Source organism: Lepidochelys kempii, chromosome 13 (assembly GCF_965140265.1).
Source record: "Lepidochelys kempii isolate rLepKem1 chromosome 13, rLepKem1.hap2, whole genome shotgun sequence".
Taxonomy (NCBI): Eukaryota; Metazoa; Chordata; order Testudines; family Cheloniidae; genus Lepidochelys; species Lepidochelys kempii.
Genome location: NC_133268.1, coordinates 8633972 through 8650344, shown reverse-complemented (window position 1 = coordinate 8650344; position 16373 = coordinate 8633972). Strand labels below are relative to the sequence as shown.

Genomic DNA, 16373 nt, shown 5'->3' with positions numbered 1-16373 from the left:
CATGAAAAAATGGGTGTTTACTATGCAGACAAGAAAAGTTACATTTGCTGTTCAGGCATTTGAAAGTTAAGTGTTACTTAAAATTTTTGAACAAGGCATTTTAATTTGTTAGTTCTCCTTTAGGGTAGGTAGCAGAGCAGTACCATGAGAGGAGTAGAACAGGAAGAAGGCAGAATTGAGATCTTTCAATGTTTTGGCCCAAGTGAGGAGGCATGGGGGCGTCATTTGAGCTCCCCGCCTCAGGTGCCAAAACGTTGTGGGCCAGCCCTGAGCCTGGTATATAAAAACTGATGCCTCAAGAACTTAGCTCTGTGTTACCAGACTTGGTCTTGCACTCCCTTGTGCTGCGAAACCCAGCACCACTCCCTGAAAGGATTTGAAAGATCCTTAGAACCATTCTCCAAGCAGGCACCAAAAAGCATATCTGAATGCTTTAGTTAATGTGATTTTGGAAATATAGAAAGCCCCCTTCCCCCTCCACCCCCACATAAAAAGAGTGAGAATGAGTCCAAATTGAATTATGTGGACTAAAGTTATCCACCCCATTACATCCCTTCTGAGTAAATTGCAGATCATTAAGGGGGAAGAAAGATCACAGCAGTGTCGTCTTATAAACTCAAAGGGCATTATTGTTCTGCCACTGAAAATCACCCACTCGTGAAAGTGCTCGGCATTAGACTGTGGCTTGGTTGCTTCTTAACATCTTGATGCCCCTTTCCTTGTTCCTTGATCCTTCAGTTCTTGCAGTCACTTGCATTTTAGAATAAATGCTTGGAGAACACTACTGTTCTCCCATTTTCTGTTCATTTTCTTTTGGATTATGCATGTGGCTCCTTTCAGCCTTGGCCTCAATCAACATGCTTAAAGGAATATGGGTAGCAAAGAGCTTTTGGGGGAATCTACACCTCCCCATCCCTTTTATATTCTTAACATGCAATAACAGGTAAGAATGCATGAAGCTTACTAGTAGAATGTAAGTATTCTTCCTCAATCATATTGGGATTTGTAATCCATGCTAAAAGTTACTGCATTTGCAATTTATTCCAGGCTTGTTTGGTTAAAAATTACACCTTGAAACATTCAGAGGATTCTAGCAATTGAGGTATTGGGTGACATTTGTTGTGCTGATTTTGGCGGCTTGCTGAAGCTGTTCCATTTTGTATAAAATTCTTCAATGGTCATAGCGCCAGAGAAAGAGAATCAGAATGATGCTATCACACAGCGGTGAGGGCACTTATGGTGAGGGGAGTGGGGGAGACCCTGGGGCCAGTCCCTGCTCCTCTGGATATTTAATTACTTATACAAAGTGGAGCAGCTTCAACAGGACAGCCTGGAAGATATCCGTCTATAGCCTGTTTGGGGCACTCACCTGGGAAGGGAGAAACCTGAGTTCCAGCCCTTGTTCTAGAGTGGGCATCTGAAACTGACTGTCCCACATCTCAGGAGAAAGCCCTAGCCACTGGGCTATTGAGTAAAAGGGGTTTGCACCTTGTGAATTTAGCCCTTCATTTGCTTTGGTTTTATTTAAAATACCTGAAATGAATAATTTCATTCAACCAGGAATATAATTTTTCTGATATTTTTGATTAACAAAATATGCTGAAAAGTTTGGGTTTCCGTTCCGCCCATAATGATTTTTCTTTTCCGTTTTTTGGAACTACCAGTAAACCCAAAAGTCAGCCGTGCCCCCAGCTCTATTTACCACAGCATTAACCGCTAACACTGCTATAAATGTAGCCGTAACAAAATGGAACTAATAGCACAGAGATGGTACATACCTCTGCTGCTTCTGGGTGAATAAATCAGGATGTAGCTCTTTGTTAGGGAAGCGGGGGAGGGGAGAGGTTAGGGTGTTTTAACATGCTCCTTTCAACCGATGTAGTTTGTCCGTGTGCTATGTGAAATCTCACTACTCTGGCTCCTGTCATTCATTGTTGCAGCCATGGTCTTGCTGTTTGTGGTGTGGATGAAACGCAGGGAAAAGGAGAGGCATACGAAGCAACTTCTGATCGACCCTGAAGATGATGTGAGGGACAATATTCTGAAATACGATGAAGAGGGAGGTGGAGAGGAAGACCAGGTGAGGAGAGCTGAACACTCAGCCTGGGGTCACCCAGAGTTGTTTCTCTGCATCTTACAAACCTCACAATCTTCATTCTGCTCTCAAGTTTGATATTTTAGATAAGCAGTGGCTGCCAGGCTCATCCTGGCCAGCGTGTAGCCACGAGATTTACATTAGCTGATACAGAGGTGTACTAGAAGTTACAGTTTATTCTGGGGGTGGGGGGGTCATTGATTTATATGCACAGGTTCAAGTTCTTTCCTCATTTATGCCTGTGCAACTCTGTTGGCTTCAGTGGTGTTGCACGAGCATATATAAGAAGCAGCTTGGTCCATTGTATGTAGCTGGGACAATGCACCATGGATGGGACATTTCCAGGCATGTTGGACAGTGACGTGGGACAGGTGTAGCATTTATCCACATAAGCCTATCTGCTGGGGAAAATTTGATAAACCAACATATTGACACTAACATATAAACAATATTTCTGTTATTTTAATAATTAAAATTGTGTATTTTCCATTTAGATGCCTGCATAAAATCAGATAGCAGCTACCACCCTCCCCTGGGTCCCAGGGCCTCAGGGTTTGCTTGAGCCTTGGGCATTTTCTGTATTTCCTTAATAGTCTCTAATGTGCCTTTCATTTCTCTTAATTTCTGGCCTTAATTTGTAAGAAATGTCTAAATAGGTTCGGGGATTTTCTTTTCCATTGCAAAGCTGATAATGACAAAGCTTTGCTTCGCAGTTAAGCCGTGTGTGTAAATGGGAATGGTGTGGTGTGTTCATAGAATCATAGAAGATTAGGGTTGGAAGAGACCTCAGGAGGTCATCTAGTCCAACCCCCTGCTCAAAGCAGGACCAACCCCAACTAAATCATGCCAGCCAGGGCTTTGTCAAGCTGGGCCTTAAAAACCTCTACGGATGGAGATAACCCATTCCAGTGTTTCACCACCCTCCTAATGAAATAGTTTTCCCTAATATCCAACCTAGACCTCCCCCATTGCAACTTAAGACATTTGCTCCTTGTTCGGTCATCTGCCACCACTGAGAACAGCCTAGCTCAGAGGTGGGCAAACTACAGCCCGCGGGCCACATCCGGCACACAGGACCATCCTGCCCGGCCCCTGAGCTCCTGGCCCGGGAGGCTCACCCCGGGCCCCTCCCCTGCTGTTCCCCCTCCCCCTCAATCTTACCTCGCTGCTGGTGCAATGCTCTGGGCGGCGTGGCTGCGGAACCCGGCCTGACCCAGTGCTCTGTGCTCCGCGGTGCAGCTGCTTGTCCTGGTGCAGCCGCGCTGCAAGCCACCGGTGCTCCAGGCAGCGTGGTAAGGGGGCAGGGGACAGGAAGCAGGGGGGTTGGATAGAGGGCAGGGGAGTTCGGTGGGTGGTTAGGGGCTGGATAGGGGTTGGGGCAGTCAGAGGGCGAGGAACAGGGGGGTTGAATGGGGGCAGCGGTTCCAGGGGGGCAGTCAGGAAGGAGAGGAGGGGTCGGATGGGGCAGCAGGCAGCAGTTGGGGTGGGCGATCCGGGGGCGGTCAGGGGACTGAGAGCAGGGGGTGGATGGGGCAGGAGTCCCGGGGAGGCCATCAGGGGGCAAGAAGCAGGGGGGGACCAGATGGGGAGGGCCAGGCCATGCCTGACTGTTTGGGGAGGCCAAGCCTCCCCTAACCAGCCCTCCATACAATTTCAGAAACCCGATGCAGCCCTCAGGCCAAAAAGTTTGCCCACCCCTGGCCTAGCTCCATCCTCTTTGGAACCCCCCCTTCAGGTAGTTGAAGGCTGCTATCAAAGCCCCCCTCACTCTTCTCTTCTGCAGACTAAATAAGCCCAGTTCCCTCAGCCTCTCCTCATAAGTCATGTGCTCCAGCCCCCTAATCATTTTAGTTGCCCTCTGCTGGACTCTCTCCAGTTTGTCCACATCCTTTCTGTAGTGGGGGGCCCAAAACTGGATGCAGTACTCCAGATATGGCCTCATCCGTGCCAAATAGAGGGGAATAATCACTTCCCTCCATCTGCTGGCAGTGCTCCTACTAATGCAGCCCAATTTGCCATTAGCCTTCTTAGCAACAAGGACCCACTGTTGATTCATATCCAGCTTCTCATCCACTGTAATCTCCAGGTCCTTTTCTGCAGAACTGCTGCTTGGTCAGTCAGTCCCCCGCCTGTAGCAGTGCATGGGATTCTTCCGTCCTAAGTGCACTTGTCCTTGTTGAACCTCAGGACCGAACCCTGGGGCACTCTGCTTGATACCGGCTACCAACTAGACATCGAGCCGTTGATCACTACCTGTTGAGCCCAACAATCTAGCCAGGTTTCTATCCACCTTATAGTCCATTAATCAAATCCATACTTTTTTACTTGCTGGCAAGAATACTGTGGGAGACCGTATCAAAAGCTTTGCTAAAGTCAAGGTATATCATGTCCACCACTTTCCCCATATCCACAGGGCCAGTTATCTTGTCATAGAAGGCAATCAGGTTGGTCAGGCATGACTTGCCCTTGGTGAAACCATGTTGACTATTCCTGTTCACCTTCCTCTCCTCCAAGTATTTCAAAATGGTTTCCTTGAGGACCTGCTCCATGATTTTTCCAGGCACTGAGGTAAGGCTGACTGGTCCGAAGTAGTTCCCTGGATTCTCCTTCTTCCCTTCTTAAAATATGGGCACTATATTTGCCTTTTTCCAATTGTGCGGGACCTCCCCCAGTCACCACGAGTTTTCAGAGATAATGGCCAATGGCTCTACAATCACATCAGCCAACTCCCTCAGCACCCTCGGATGCATTGCATCCAGCCCCATGGTCTTGTGTATGTCCAGCTTTTCTAAACAGTCTTTAACCTGTTCTTTCATCACTGAGGGCTGCTCACGTCCTCCCCATACAGTGCTGCCCAGTGCAGCAGTCTGGGAGCTGACCTTATCTGTGAAGACTGAGGCAAAAAAGGATTGAGTACTTCAGCCTTTTCCACATCATCTGTCACTAGGTTGCCTCCCGCATTCACTAAGGGTCCCATTCTTTCCCGGACCTTCTTCTTGTTGCTAACATACCTGTAGAAACCCTTCTTCTTACCCTTCACATCCCTTGCTAGCTGCAACTTCAATTGTGCTTTGGCCTTCCTGATTACACCCCTGCATGCTCAAGCAATATTCTTATACTCCTCCCTAGTCCTCTGTCGAAGTTTCCACTTCTTGTGAGCTTCCTTTTTGTGTTTAAGCTCACTGAAGATTTCTCTGTTAAGCCAAGTTGGTCACCTGCCATATTTGCTATTCTTTCTGCACATCGGGGTGGTTTGTTCCTGTGCCCTCAATAAGGCTTCTTTAAAATATAGCCAGCTCTCCTGGACTCCCGTCCCCCTCATATTAGCCTCCCAGGGGATCCTGCCCATCAGTTGCCTGAGGGAGTCAAAGTCTGCCTTTCTGAAGTCCAGCAGGGTCTGTATTCTGCTGCTCTCATTTCCTCCTTTTGTCGGGATCCTGAACTCGACCATCTTATGGTCACTGCTGCCCAGCTTTCCACTCACTTCTACTTCCCCTACCAATTTTTCCCTATTTGTGAGCCTCAGATCAAGAGGAGCATGGACCCTGGTTGGTTCCTTCAGCACTTGCACCAGGAAGTTGTCCCCGTGCACTACTGTATTGTTCTCCCAGCAGATGTCAGGGTGATTGAACTCCCCCATGAGAACCAGGGCCTCTGATCTGGAAATTTCTGTTCATTGTCCAAAGAAAGCCTCGTCTACCTCATCCTCCTGGTCTGGTGGTCTATAGCAGATGCCCAACATGACATCACCCTTGTTGCTCTCGCCTCTAAACTTAACCCAAAGACACTCAACAGGCTTTTCTCCAGTTTCAGTATTGTGTAGACGGGGAGGAGTTACAGATGTAAAGAAAATATTGATATATACTGTGTGTGGAATTTTCAATGTGTGTGTGTATAATATGATCATAGTACATAGATCATGCGTCTAATGTACAGCTGTAAATTGCTTATGCATTTGTTCCTGCCGATCTCAGATTATTTTAGGGACTTTTAGAAATGTATTAGTTTTCTTCTCTCCAGCCCCTGGACAGTTGCACTCACAACTAAGGTCCTGGCTTTTCAGGTGGAAGTATGCAAGAAATAGTACCATTAAAAACTCTCTAAACCATTTCTAAAATAGATCTTCTCTAAAATCTGTTGTCCATATAGAATACATAAAGCTGTGAGGTGGTATAAATGATTTATCAGCATTTGTTTGATGCGGGCTGCATAACACATTTGTGCCTTCATACATACAGATCCACAATGTCAAATTAACTGTTGGTGTGAATGGATTCAACTCTAACAAAGTCAATGGAACTGAGCTCATTTATTCCAGAAGTGAATATGGCCAGGCACCGTAATACAAAGGGCAAACAGAACTGCCCTAGAATCTCATTTTCCTTTAGGTATATCATTATTCTGACATCACTTTTATCGTAAAAGAAATTTTTATGGTTTCTATTATGGTAGTGCTTAAGATCCCCAGTCATGAACCAGGACCACATTGTGCTAGGTAATGTAAAAACACAGAATAAAAAGACAATCCTTGCCCCAAAGAATTTCCAATCTAAGTATAAGAGACAGGGGATTACAAGGAAACAGTAAGACAGTATTGGCATCAGTTCTGCACTAATGTCAAAACACTGGACTTATGAACTCAGTCATGCCTATTTAACAGAATCTAGAGTCAACTCCAGTAGTCTGCTCTCCCTGCTTTTACAGAACCCCCTCTGACATCCATGGGAAAGAAGCTTCTCATAGTCAAGATCTACCTAGATGATCTGAGTCAAGAACTTTGTCCAAGGCTTGTGAAGCTCTTATTCAATGCAAAAATCCCCATAATTAGCATTTCTTTCACTTCCTTCTTTCTTGTTTTTAATATCACAAATATATTATTTATAAATACTGCTCCTATAGATTTAAAGCATCCCATATCCAAAGTAATAAATATTCAAACCAGCTGAAAAATCTGGTTTCAGACAACAGTAATGTGGTTTTAGGAAGAATTCTTTAAAAATAGCAGCAAAGAAAGTGCAGCAAAACACCATTACAGATACGATTTTGAAATATTACCTAGTGCTTGTTACATGGTAAAATCTTATTCTCATTTTTACAGTAATAGATCTATAGGAAAAGAACCTATTCATTACAAAAGATCTATATCCATACATGCTATTCAAGTTTGTTTTTAATCTTTTAAAATACAGAAACATTATTGCAATAATACAGCTACCAATATTGATTTTCTTACAGTAAATGACATATTTGATCAAAATGTTGCACATATATCCACAGCCACACATGTACAATAAATCCAGGTTGTTATCACAAAGATATAGGGTACTGAAGTTAAATACGCAGTGGTTGAAATGTATTTGATTTAACTTAGGTGTTAAATTTGTTTTAAACGGGGCTAGTCTCATGGAGCACATATGAGTCAGTTTCATGAGTCATTTGTAGATTAGATTAATACAACTAGAGATGCCATATATATGGTGGTGAAATTTTGCTATTGACTTCAGTTGAAACAGGATTGGGTCCATCAAGTTATTTGTATGCCAGTGTAGTTGTAGACTTCCTTGAAAAATCTCAGTGAAAAGCTCTAGTTTTCACTCTGTGCCTCTCCATTTGTTACAGGATTATGATTTAAGCCAACTTCAACAGCCGGAGACTATGGATCATGTACTGAACAAGGCACCCGGAGTCAGACGAGTGGATGAGAGACCCATTGGTGCTGAACCCCAGTATCCTATAAGACCAGTAATTCCCCATCCTGGGGACATTGGTGACTTTATTAATGAGGTATGTTCTTTTAGGCTTTCTCTGTCACTTCTCAAGGCTTGTTCAGTCAGCTAATGCCACTGATACAAAATGCTTGGAGTACAATTTACCAACACATTTTCAGTTCTCACCATGGGCCAAAATTCTGCTCCCATTACTCAGGCAAGTAATCAGACATAAGTCAATGGAAGTGATGGAAACAGGACTTGGCCCTGCCAAGGCTTTAAAATCAAAATGAGCCAAAATGCAACAATGAAGCTCAAGGTTTATTTTCTAATTTCACCCAGAATGCAATACTGAGCATGTAGCTTTTCATCTTCAAAGAACTGTGCCCTAATCCTGCTCCCATTTCAGTGCCTAGGACTTTCGCAGTTTCCTGAAATGAAAGTAGCACCTGGTTCTGCCCAAGAGAGGGTTTTTACAGCTGGAGAAGCTGTGGCAGAAGGGTTAGATGACTTGCTCACAGCCACAAAATCTATCAGGAGCTCCTGCCTCCCAGATCCCTATTCGTTTATATGCCCCTATCTCCAACAAGCTCTGTTTGACACCAAAACCTTTTCATAACAGAGAAATGCTTCTCATAACTGAGAAGAGCATGTTAGATTATTGCAATTTTACTGCACTTTTAATTCTTTTTAAATATTTAGCCAGTCATTTTTTAAATGAATGATTGTGTGTTTGCGAACCAATCAATGCGTTATTTCCCCTGAGACAAAACATGATTCATTGCATATGTCAAGAATATAAATGTGGCAGCACTTTAATTCTATCATTATACCCGTTTCTGCTGGGTTTTTTCTTATTCTTCTCATTAAATTCTTTCTCCCCTTCTTTTCACTGATGTTTACGCACCTCTGCATGCAGACACACTTCCACTATTATTCAGTCCAGTAAAACTAATTCCACCCACTCATACCTTGACTGAAGTTTCTGGAAATGATTAATAAAAAGGAATTTTTGCTGTAAATCAGGTACTTTCCATTATGTTATTTTTCCCTTATACTGGATTGGAATTAAATCTGTATCCATATCCCAGGACTTCTTCCCTAGCCTAGCCCCAACTGCAGCCATATAAAAGGGTCTGTGCAAAGTGAACCAGAACAGAGAGCTTTCCAAAATGTGCCAGAGACTCACCTTGTACAGGTGTAGCACAAAATCTGGTCCTAAGTGTTTTGCTGGATCAAGGCCACCACATGCAGAACTCCCGTTTAAATCTGTCTGTCTAGGTACTTACAGTCCTCATTATCACAGCCCCTGAAGAGTTCTGTTAAGTTTAACAGTGTGGTTCAGTGAACAGTGTTAGAATTGCAAGGTATCACTTTAAGAATTTTGGGGAAGTGGTGTTCCTGGTCCTGCTTGCAGACTAAAGGGGCTCTGTAGTGAAGTGTGTGATCTGAGAGCAGCACTCAGTTCTGCAGACAGACAGCCTAGAGTAAGGTGGGGTGAGTTGTGTCTCTCAGTTTTTATGGAGCAGCCTGCTTTGTCTCTCTCTGGTTTTGGGTTCTTGTGTGTTATCATTCTGAATTCTAAGAAATAAAGTAGGGTTACATTACAATCATCCAGGAAGCATATTTATGTTTTTATCTAACTTCTCTCTGTGTATACCCTGAACATAACAAACAGCATCTATTACTACAGTTTCTTTGTAATCCCAGGGCTTGAGAGCAGCAGATAATGACCCTACAGCCCCTCCGTACGATTCCCTGCTGGTCTTCGACTACGAGGGGAGCGGATCTACTGCAGGCTCTGTCAGCTCCCTCAACTCCTCAAGCTCCGGCGATCAGGATTACGACTACCTTAACGACTGGGGGCCTAGGTTCAAGAAACTGGCGGACATGTATGGGGGAGGCGAGGAAGATTAAACTGACCTCATGTTCTTATTTAAAAAAAAGGAAGAACATTTTAAAAAAAGACGAAAACAGGAAAAAAAAGAGACAATGAAGAAGCAAGAACTGTACAGAAGTGGCAGCTTTTTTAATTAATATCCCCTGCTGACTGTATTATTTTTAGTAGTGATTTAGGAGGTTTTTCTTTTTTTCTTTTTTTTCTTTTTGTTTTTTTAATGGGTTTGGTTGGGTTTTTTTAGAACATTGAGCTGTCTAGCATGAACACTGGTCTCTGCTGCATTTTTTTTTAAATGTCAGCTGGGATATCACTCATTTGTCCGCTTTATGACTAAAGAGAGTGAAAGGCACTCTGTCTTAACTTGAATTTCTTAGAACAGAAGCACTGTTTTTAAAATATATATATATATATATTTGAAAGTGCCTTTTGGTACATGTATCAGATTCCCTTCAATCTCAGGAGTGATCAAAACAAACATACAAAAACAAATGTTTCAACCATCTTGAGCAGCACTCTCTATGACCCTAAGCCAGTTCTAGCTGGGAAGGAGTTAACAAAAGAAACTGTGGAGATTGTTTCTTTTTTGCCTTTTTTTTTTTAAGTGGGTGACTCGTTTTGGGGTGGGGGAAAAAAATCTTAACAGCCATCTTTAAGCCTAAGCAGGTGGTGAATTAGTCATATTGTTGTATATAATTCAGTTTTATCAGATGCAAAATATTGACTGGGGTTTCTCCTGTAACCTGGTCACACTTGATGTAGCTGCATAGAACTATAGCATTGATAAGCCTTTGGTTATTGCAACAAAAAAATCTCAAACAGACCTTGCATAAACCCTACAGTAAATCATGAAATGACCAAAGGCCATTTGTTTGTTTTTTGCTATCGATGTGTTTTTGGCTCCACCAACCTTTTGAGTAGTGTAAATAAAAGCTGGGTTACATGTTGCTGTCATGCATCCATAATGATGCTTGTTAGTATGAAAATCAATGCTGTTTTCTTAGCTTAACCATACACAGGGAGATAGCATAATCAGTAACCTCAAGACTAGGGCAGTGTTAATAACACGGACAGTTTATCAGTACATTACCATGACATTAGAATAAAGTAGGTCTAGTACAATATTAATGCCTTTGAGCATCAGTAGCCAAAGCTCAACAGCATCATGTAACCCAACTAATGTGTGTCCTTTATATTTGATGGGTAGGCACTTCTATCTATATTAAATGTCTTTTGGAGAAGAAAAGCAACAAGGACCTAGTAAGTATTTTGTGGTAAACATGCTCAAACATTGCCAATTAAGCAAGAGGTTTTGCAGCATCCAGACACAACGTCAGTATTATAAATGGTAGCATACTACCTAGTTTAAATGTAGGGTCAGTTTAACCAATAACAAATAGTTATTAGCTTTTTATTATTATTAATTATTATTATTATTATTATTACATTTTTCCTTTACTGATTTGGACTAGTGGCTTTATGTCTAATGTTTGTAAAATGATTTAGACTGCATGGATGTGTAATATAAACCACATTTAATGGATTATGAGCCACTTAATTCATGTGCTATGAAATCTTGGATTACCTGTGTTTTATATTCTGCAGACAATTTTGCAGTGGGTTCACTAAAAAATTGTAGAAGTGCTTAGATATATTTTCATTTCAATCCAAGACTGTGCACAGTATCAGAAGGTGATTATCCAGGGGATGATCCTGCTTTTTTGATATGTAGATTGAATGCTGAGAGTTAAACGGGGGAAGCGGGAGAGAAAGTGTGTGCGTGATAATGAACAGACATTGTTTAAGAGGGACTACTAAGATGCAGGATTGTGTCTATAGATTTTTAAAATGCTCCTAGTGCATTTTATATTTCATTGTATCATATTTTCTATAAAATGCAATTTCTGTAAATTAATGAGCATTTGAAATGTCTTGTCTGAAATGGAATGTGGTAAAAGTATGCTTGAGAGGACTCAATCTCTATCTTTTATATTATTAATTACCAAGTATGGTGGGAGGGGTTCGGTTGGCTTATCCTTTCACTATCCAGGAAAAAAACAAAACGGAAAGTGTACATATAAGTTTCTTGAGGAGAGAAAATTGTGGCAGGTAATACCTCAGGAAACAATGAGGAGTCCAGTGGCGACACATCACTGTTGTTCAAAAGGTTCTGTTTGTCAGCAGATGCCTCAACTGGGATGAAGTGCAGTGCATGACAAATCCAGTATCTGACGCCTTTCAAAAATATTTACTCCATAACTGGGAGCTCAGCCTTCTTCATCTTGCCACTTGCAGAGTATGTTCACAAGCATTAGTTCACTAGCACCACATACCTCACCCCTCCAGCCCAGCGTAACACACTGGCAAACTTTTCTATACAGCATCTGGCAAGTCAAGTAGTTTGTACCTGCTCTGATACATGGGGAAATAACGGCGCTTGTACAGCAGCTCGTTTTGAATTGCAGTCTCCTTGCAGAGATTTGGCCTATGATCTTTATCCATGTACTGTCTTGATCCTCTTTCTTTCCAGAAAAGCATTAGACTTGAATAGATTATAATCAGGATGGATGATGCACCTGCATGGAAACTGCCCAATCGCAACAAAATTAATGAATAAAAAACATGCACTTAGAGTTTTTCAATAATTAGTACATGTCAGTTGTTTGAAACCATTATTGTAACCTCCTTTTCATCAGAGGAGGAAGAAGGAAAAGGGGTGGAGGGAGTTATCCAGTATAGAGACGCAAGATGCAAGTAGTGCCCAGTTCTCTCTATCTAGCGTGTTTCTTTCCCTCTATGCAGACAGCCAGTCCCTGGACAGCTTTATTCTAAGTGAATAGCCAACCAGGAGTCAAACCTGATGGTCCCCAGTTCTAAGTTATGCTATTCAAACTACTTGGCACTAGTTGGCTAATGCAAAGTCTAAACATCTATTCTGGAAGGTTTGGTGTTACCTCTTGTGTCTTTGGTGGTGGTGGTGGTGGATTTTCCAACATAAAAACAGTATGGTAGTAGTATAGGTAAAAATGCTGAACTATGATAACAAGAAGCTGAGGTTAAGGAGATTTACAGTGTAACTATGTACAAGTTAATTTGATTATCTCAATAAGTGGACTTACAATAGAGATGAACAAGACATTTATCCACCAACAGTCAAAGGGACAGTGCTAGGGTTAAGCATATTGCAACATTTAGTGTTCACCAATCCGAAGGCTATCAGAAATCTTTCAGTGGTTTAAAATAAAATAAAGTAACCTATTTCCACTGGAAATTTTAAAAATAAACATTTTCCTGCAGCATTTGCCCCTCCAAATATTACAGCCCATGTAGGTGCATATGAGCCCATTCATGAAACAAATTAATCTGTTGTCTTCTGACCAAATTCTACTCACACTTTTCCCATAAGACCCCAATGACGTCCATAGGGGTAATTGTGGATAGAATCTGACCCACTGTCCAAGCTGCGGGACATGCACAAGGTAAGCAAGCAGCATAAATAGCAAAAATAAATACACTTTTTACAATTTTTCACCTTTATTATGTTAGTTGCTGGTTGTAAGATAGGCAAGGAAATTTGCTTATATTTAAGATAGTGCTCCTTTAAAAAGATGTTTGTATCAAACAGACCTGATTGAGAATTGTTTTGACAAACTCTTTCTTTTGCCAAAAAATTCTGATTTGTCAAAACCAAAACCATTCAGAAAACAGGGTTAGGTTCAACAAATCTTCTGACGTGAAAAGTTTTTGGGGCAAAAAGTGCCAATTTTTGAACTGGAAAATTTCAAATTTTTTGAGTCAAAAACAACTTTTTGTTTCAAAATCTTGTTAAATTAAACTAATTTAAAAAAGAGGAAAATGTCAAAATAAAATATTCCTATTGACTTGAAACACACTCCCACCCTCCAAAAAATGTCAGATTTTTGGTTCGTGAAACTGTGAGTTTTGCCTTTTCATTCTGATTCAGGACAAGAAAAAATGTGGATATGTGATCATTTCCCAGGGTTGGGGAAAAACATTTCCCACCCAGCCTAGTACCAAACCATTCCTCTGAACCTTATGATGATGGGACATACCATTTTTTGTTAGAGGCACAGGATACCAGCTATCAAGGCACACTTGTAAGTTGTTATTTTTTAACAGCTAATGTTGTTGGGGACAAAAACTTTATTCTCTGAATAATCTACGTAATAGTAGTAGGCATAACAAGCTAATTAATGAAAGACGTGGAGTCCAGACATACGAGCATGGGTGCCTTCATCCTCCACTTCCCATGTGATGTGGGAGATGATTGCAAGAGCGTTGGCTTCAGGAAGAATGGAGAGTTACCCCCTCCTGGTATCATCATTCTGTGATTTCCATTTTCCCCACTATGCCTCTTACAATGGTCAATAAACACTGTAGCACCTCTCACCTCTGTCGAAGGGAAGAGGCCAGCAAGGGGCATGCTGAATGCAATGTAGAAGCCGCCCTACCTCCCAGAGACCAGGGTTACATATAGTCTCTGAGCCAGAGAACATAAATATCTGAGGTCACTCCCACACCTGCGACTGCCTCATGACCGAACATGGCCAGTGACATAGCATTAGTAAAGATAACTGTCAGTATCCAATGTCTTTATTATGTAACTTGTAAATATTAAGCATCAGTCAAGGAAGTCATTTGCAACAAAACAAAACAAGAGCCGCCCTCAACAGGAGATTACAGGAAACTGACAGTGAATGGATAACCTTTGGTGCTATTAACTGTCCTTATGTACTACTCATATTTCTGTTTTTGGACCAGGAAAGCTGCCTTTGATCATTTTAAAGCAATGGGGTGAAATTCACTCATGGTCATAGGCCAGCACTAGGTCAATGTACCCTTTAAGGCCTGATTCAGTGATGCTCAGATCTGAATTCACCCCATAGGGTTTCAGTGGGAATTAATTAATCCATAGTTCCCTCACACAGGGGTGAATCTCACCCAAGCATAATTGCTATAGTCTGTGAAGGGTCTGTAGAACACGCATGCAGCAGTTGCATCTTTGATTGGCCTAAAAAAAATATTGAAGACATCTTGAAACTATGGGACCTTTATTTGTACCGTCTTTTGGAACTCTTCAGTGTAAATGTAAAAGTGTCGGGGGAAACAATGTATGTGTTAAAAGCATAGGTTTAAAAACAGCAACGAGCCAATGTAGTTTTCTCCCAGGCAAAAATCCTCTCAGTTTCACGTGGAAAGAAAAAGGTATCTCAAGTACACACAGAAACCACCGACAATTGCTCACGGCAATGTGTACATAATGTAGTTATTTGCTCAAAGCTACAAATGAAGTAGGGGAACAAAAAAAAAAACCATGTATAGTTGGAGCGCGTTTTTCTTTTCTTTTCTTTTTGCATGTTTCCTTTTAAAATGGACAAACTGTGTAGCAGCCCGCATGATTGTGGTTGTTTTCGAGAAGACTTCTCGTGTTCCGATGTATTCATGCCGAAAGGCAAAAGCAAGTGCATCCGTTAAACAAGGTCAAAAACCCTTTTTTTGTAACCGTCAACAGCACAACTATTTTGTATTGTTGTTTGTACCATTTTTGTACCAAAAACAAAAGAGGGGAAAAAAAGGGAAGAGAGTAAATGTTTTCAATGTGTTTTTAGTGCCACTGCAATCTTGGTTCAAAACTGAGTAACAGCTTTGCTGATTTATTGTGTATCAAAGCTGAACTGGTGCATTAGCGCCTAGCTCCAGTGTAATAAATAAAATCCCCCTTTTAATAGTCTCACTTGTTGTTTTTTTCATATACACAGCCCCTATTCATTTAGCAAAAGATACAGCAGCTACTAGAGTTCAAATCGTCTCTTGAAGCAAGAAGATCAGGGTAAGCAATAATGATCTTAACTGTGGACATGTCTTAGTACTTGGGCAGCTGCACTGAGCCGATAGTAAAGGTGGGGTCAACACGTCTTTTGCAAACCCCTTGTTTTCAGGATATTCCAAACGTGTTTGGTTGTTGTGACTTGGGTGCTCATTAAAGTAATTGTTTTACAGTGGGCTAGCACAAGGCGTAACGCGGGCAGGTGCTGTGTAACCTTTCCCACAGTGTTCTGGCAACAGTCTGTGACCTTCAAACCTGCCAGCCCACTCCTGGGCCTCTCACTGAGCATTAATTGGGCAGCCGCTTTTGCACTGCCAGCAAACACATCCTCACTTGGAATGGATGGAGGTCACCAGGTCACATAGCGTCTGGTGCCTTCACACGCACAGTCAATGCAGAACCTCAAACAGCCATTCGGCCAACCCCCCACACACGGCTGTGCATTTTGTCTGGTGTGTCAGTAACAGAGCTCAGTGGAGAGAGAGTGCTAGGAGACATTCAGACACTCCTGTGCATGAACTCATACAAGTACAGCTACTATGGCATTAGGGGCTAGATCCACATAGCACTACATTGACATGCAACTGGGGAACCTTCAGTGCACACTCGCAGGGTCTACACAGACCAATTAATGCACAGCATGTTAGTGGGCTTTAGACATCACGCCCCTGTGGGGCACATTACTCCACTGTGTAGACAAGACTTTAGGTGGCAAGGTCCAGCATTTAGGGACTACTGAGCTCCTCAAAACTCCTGTCCAGCAGCCGCTTAGCCATGTAAAGGCCGTAGGCGCCTAAATTGCTGCGTGTGTGTGTGTGTGTGTGT

At 42.2% G+C, this 16373-nt stretch overlaps 1 protein-coding gene across 4 annotated transcripts in view; it reads left to right on the top strand.

The window, feature by feature from the left end:
* CDH4 (cadherin 4) overlaps positions 1–15452 on the top strand; it is a 673109-nt gene extending 657657 nt beyond the window's left edge. For all 4 annotated transcript variants that reach the window (XM_073309188.1, XM_073309187.1, XM_073309190.1 and 1 more), the window contains 3 exons: positions 1941–2080; positions 7715–7879; positions 9514–15452. In XM_073309188.1, coding sequence (XP_073165289.1) covers positions 1941–2080; positions 7715–7879; positions 9514–9720 — 512 coding nt within the window. In that variant the 3' untranslated portion in view covers positions 9721–15452. The remainder of the gene's footprint in view (positions 1–1940; positions 2081–7714; positions 7880–9513) is intronic.
* Positions 15453–16373: the final 921 nt, after the last annotated feature.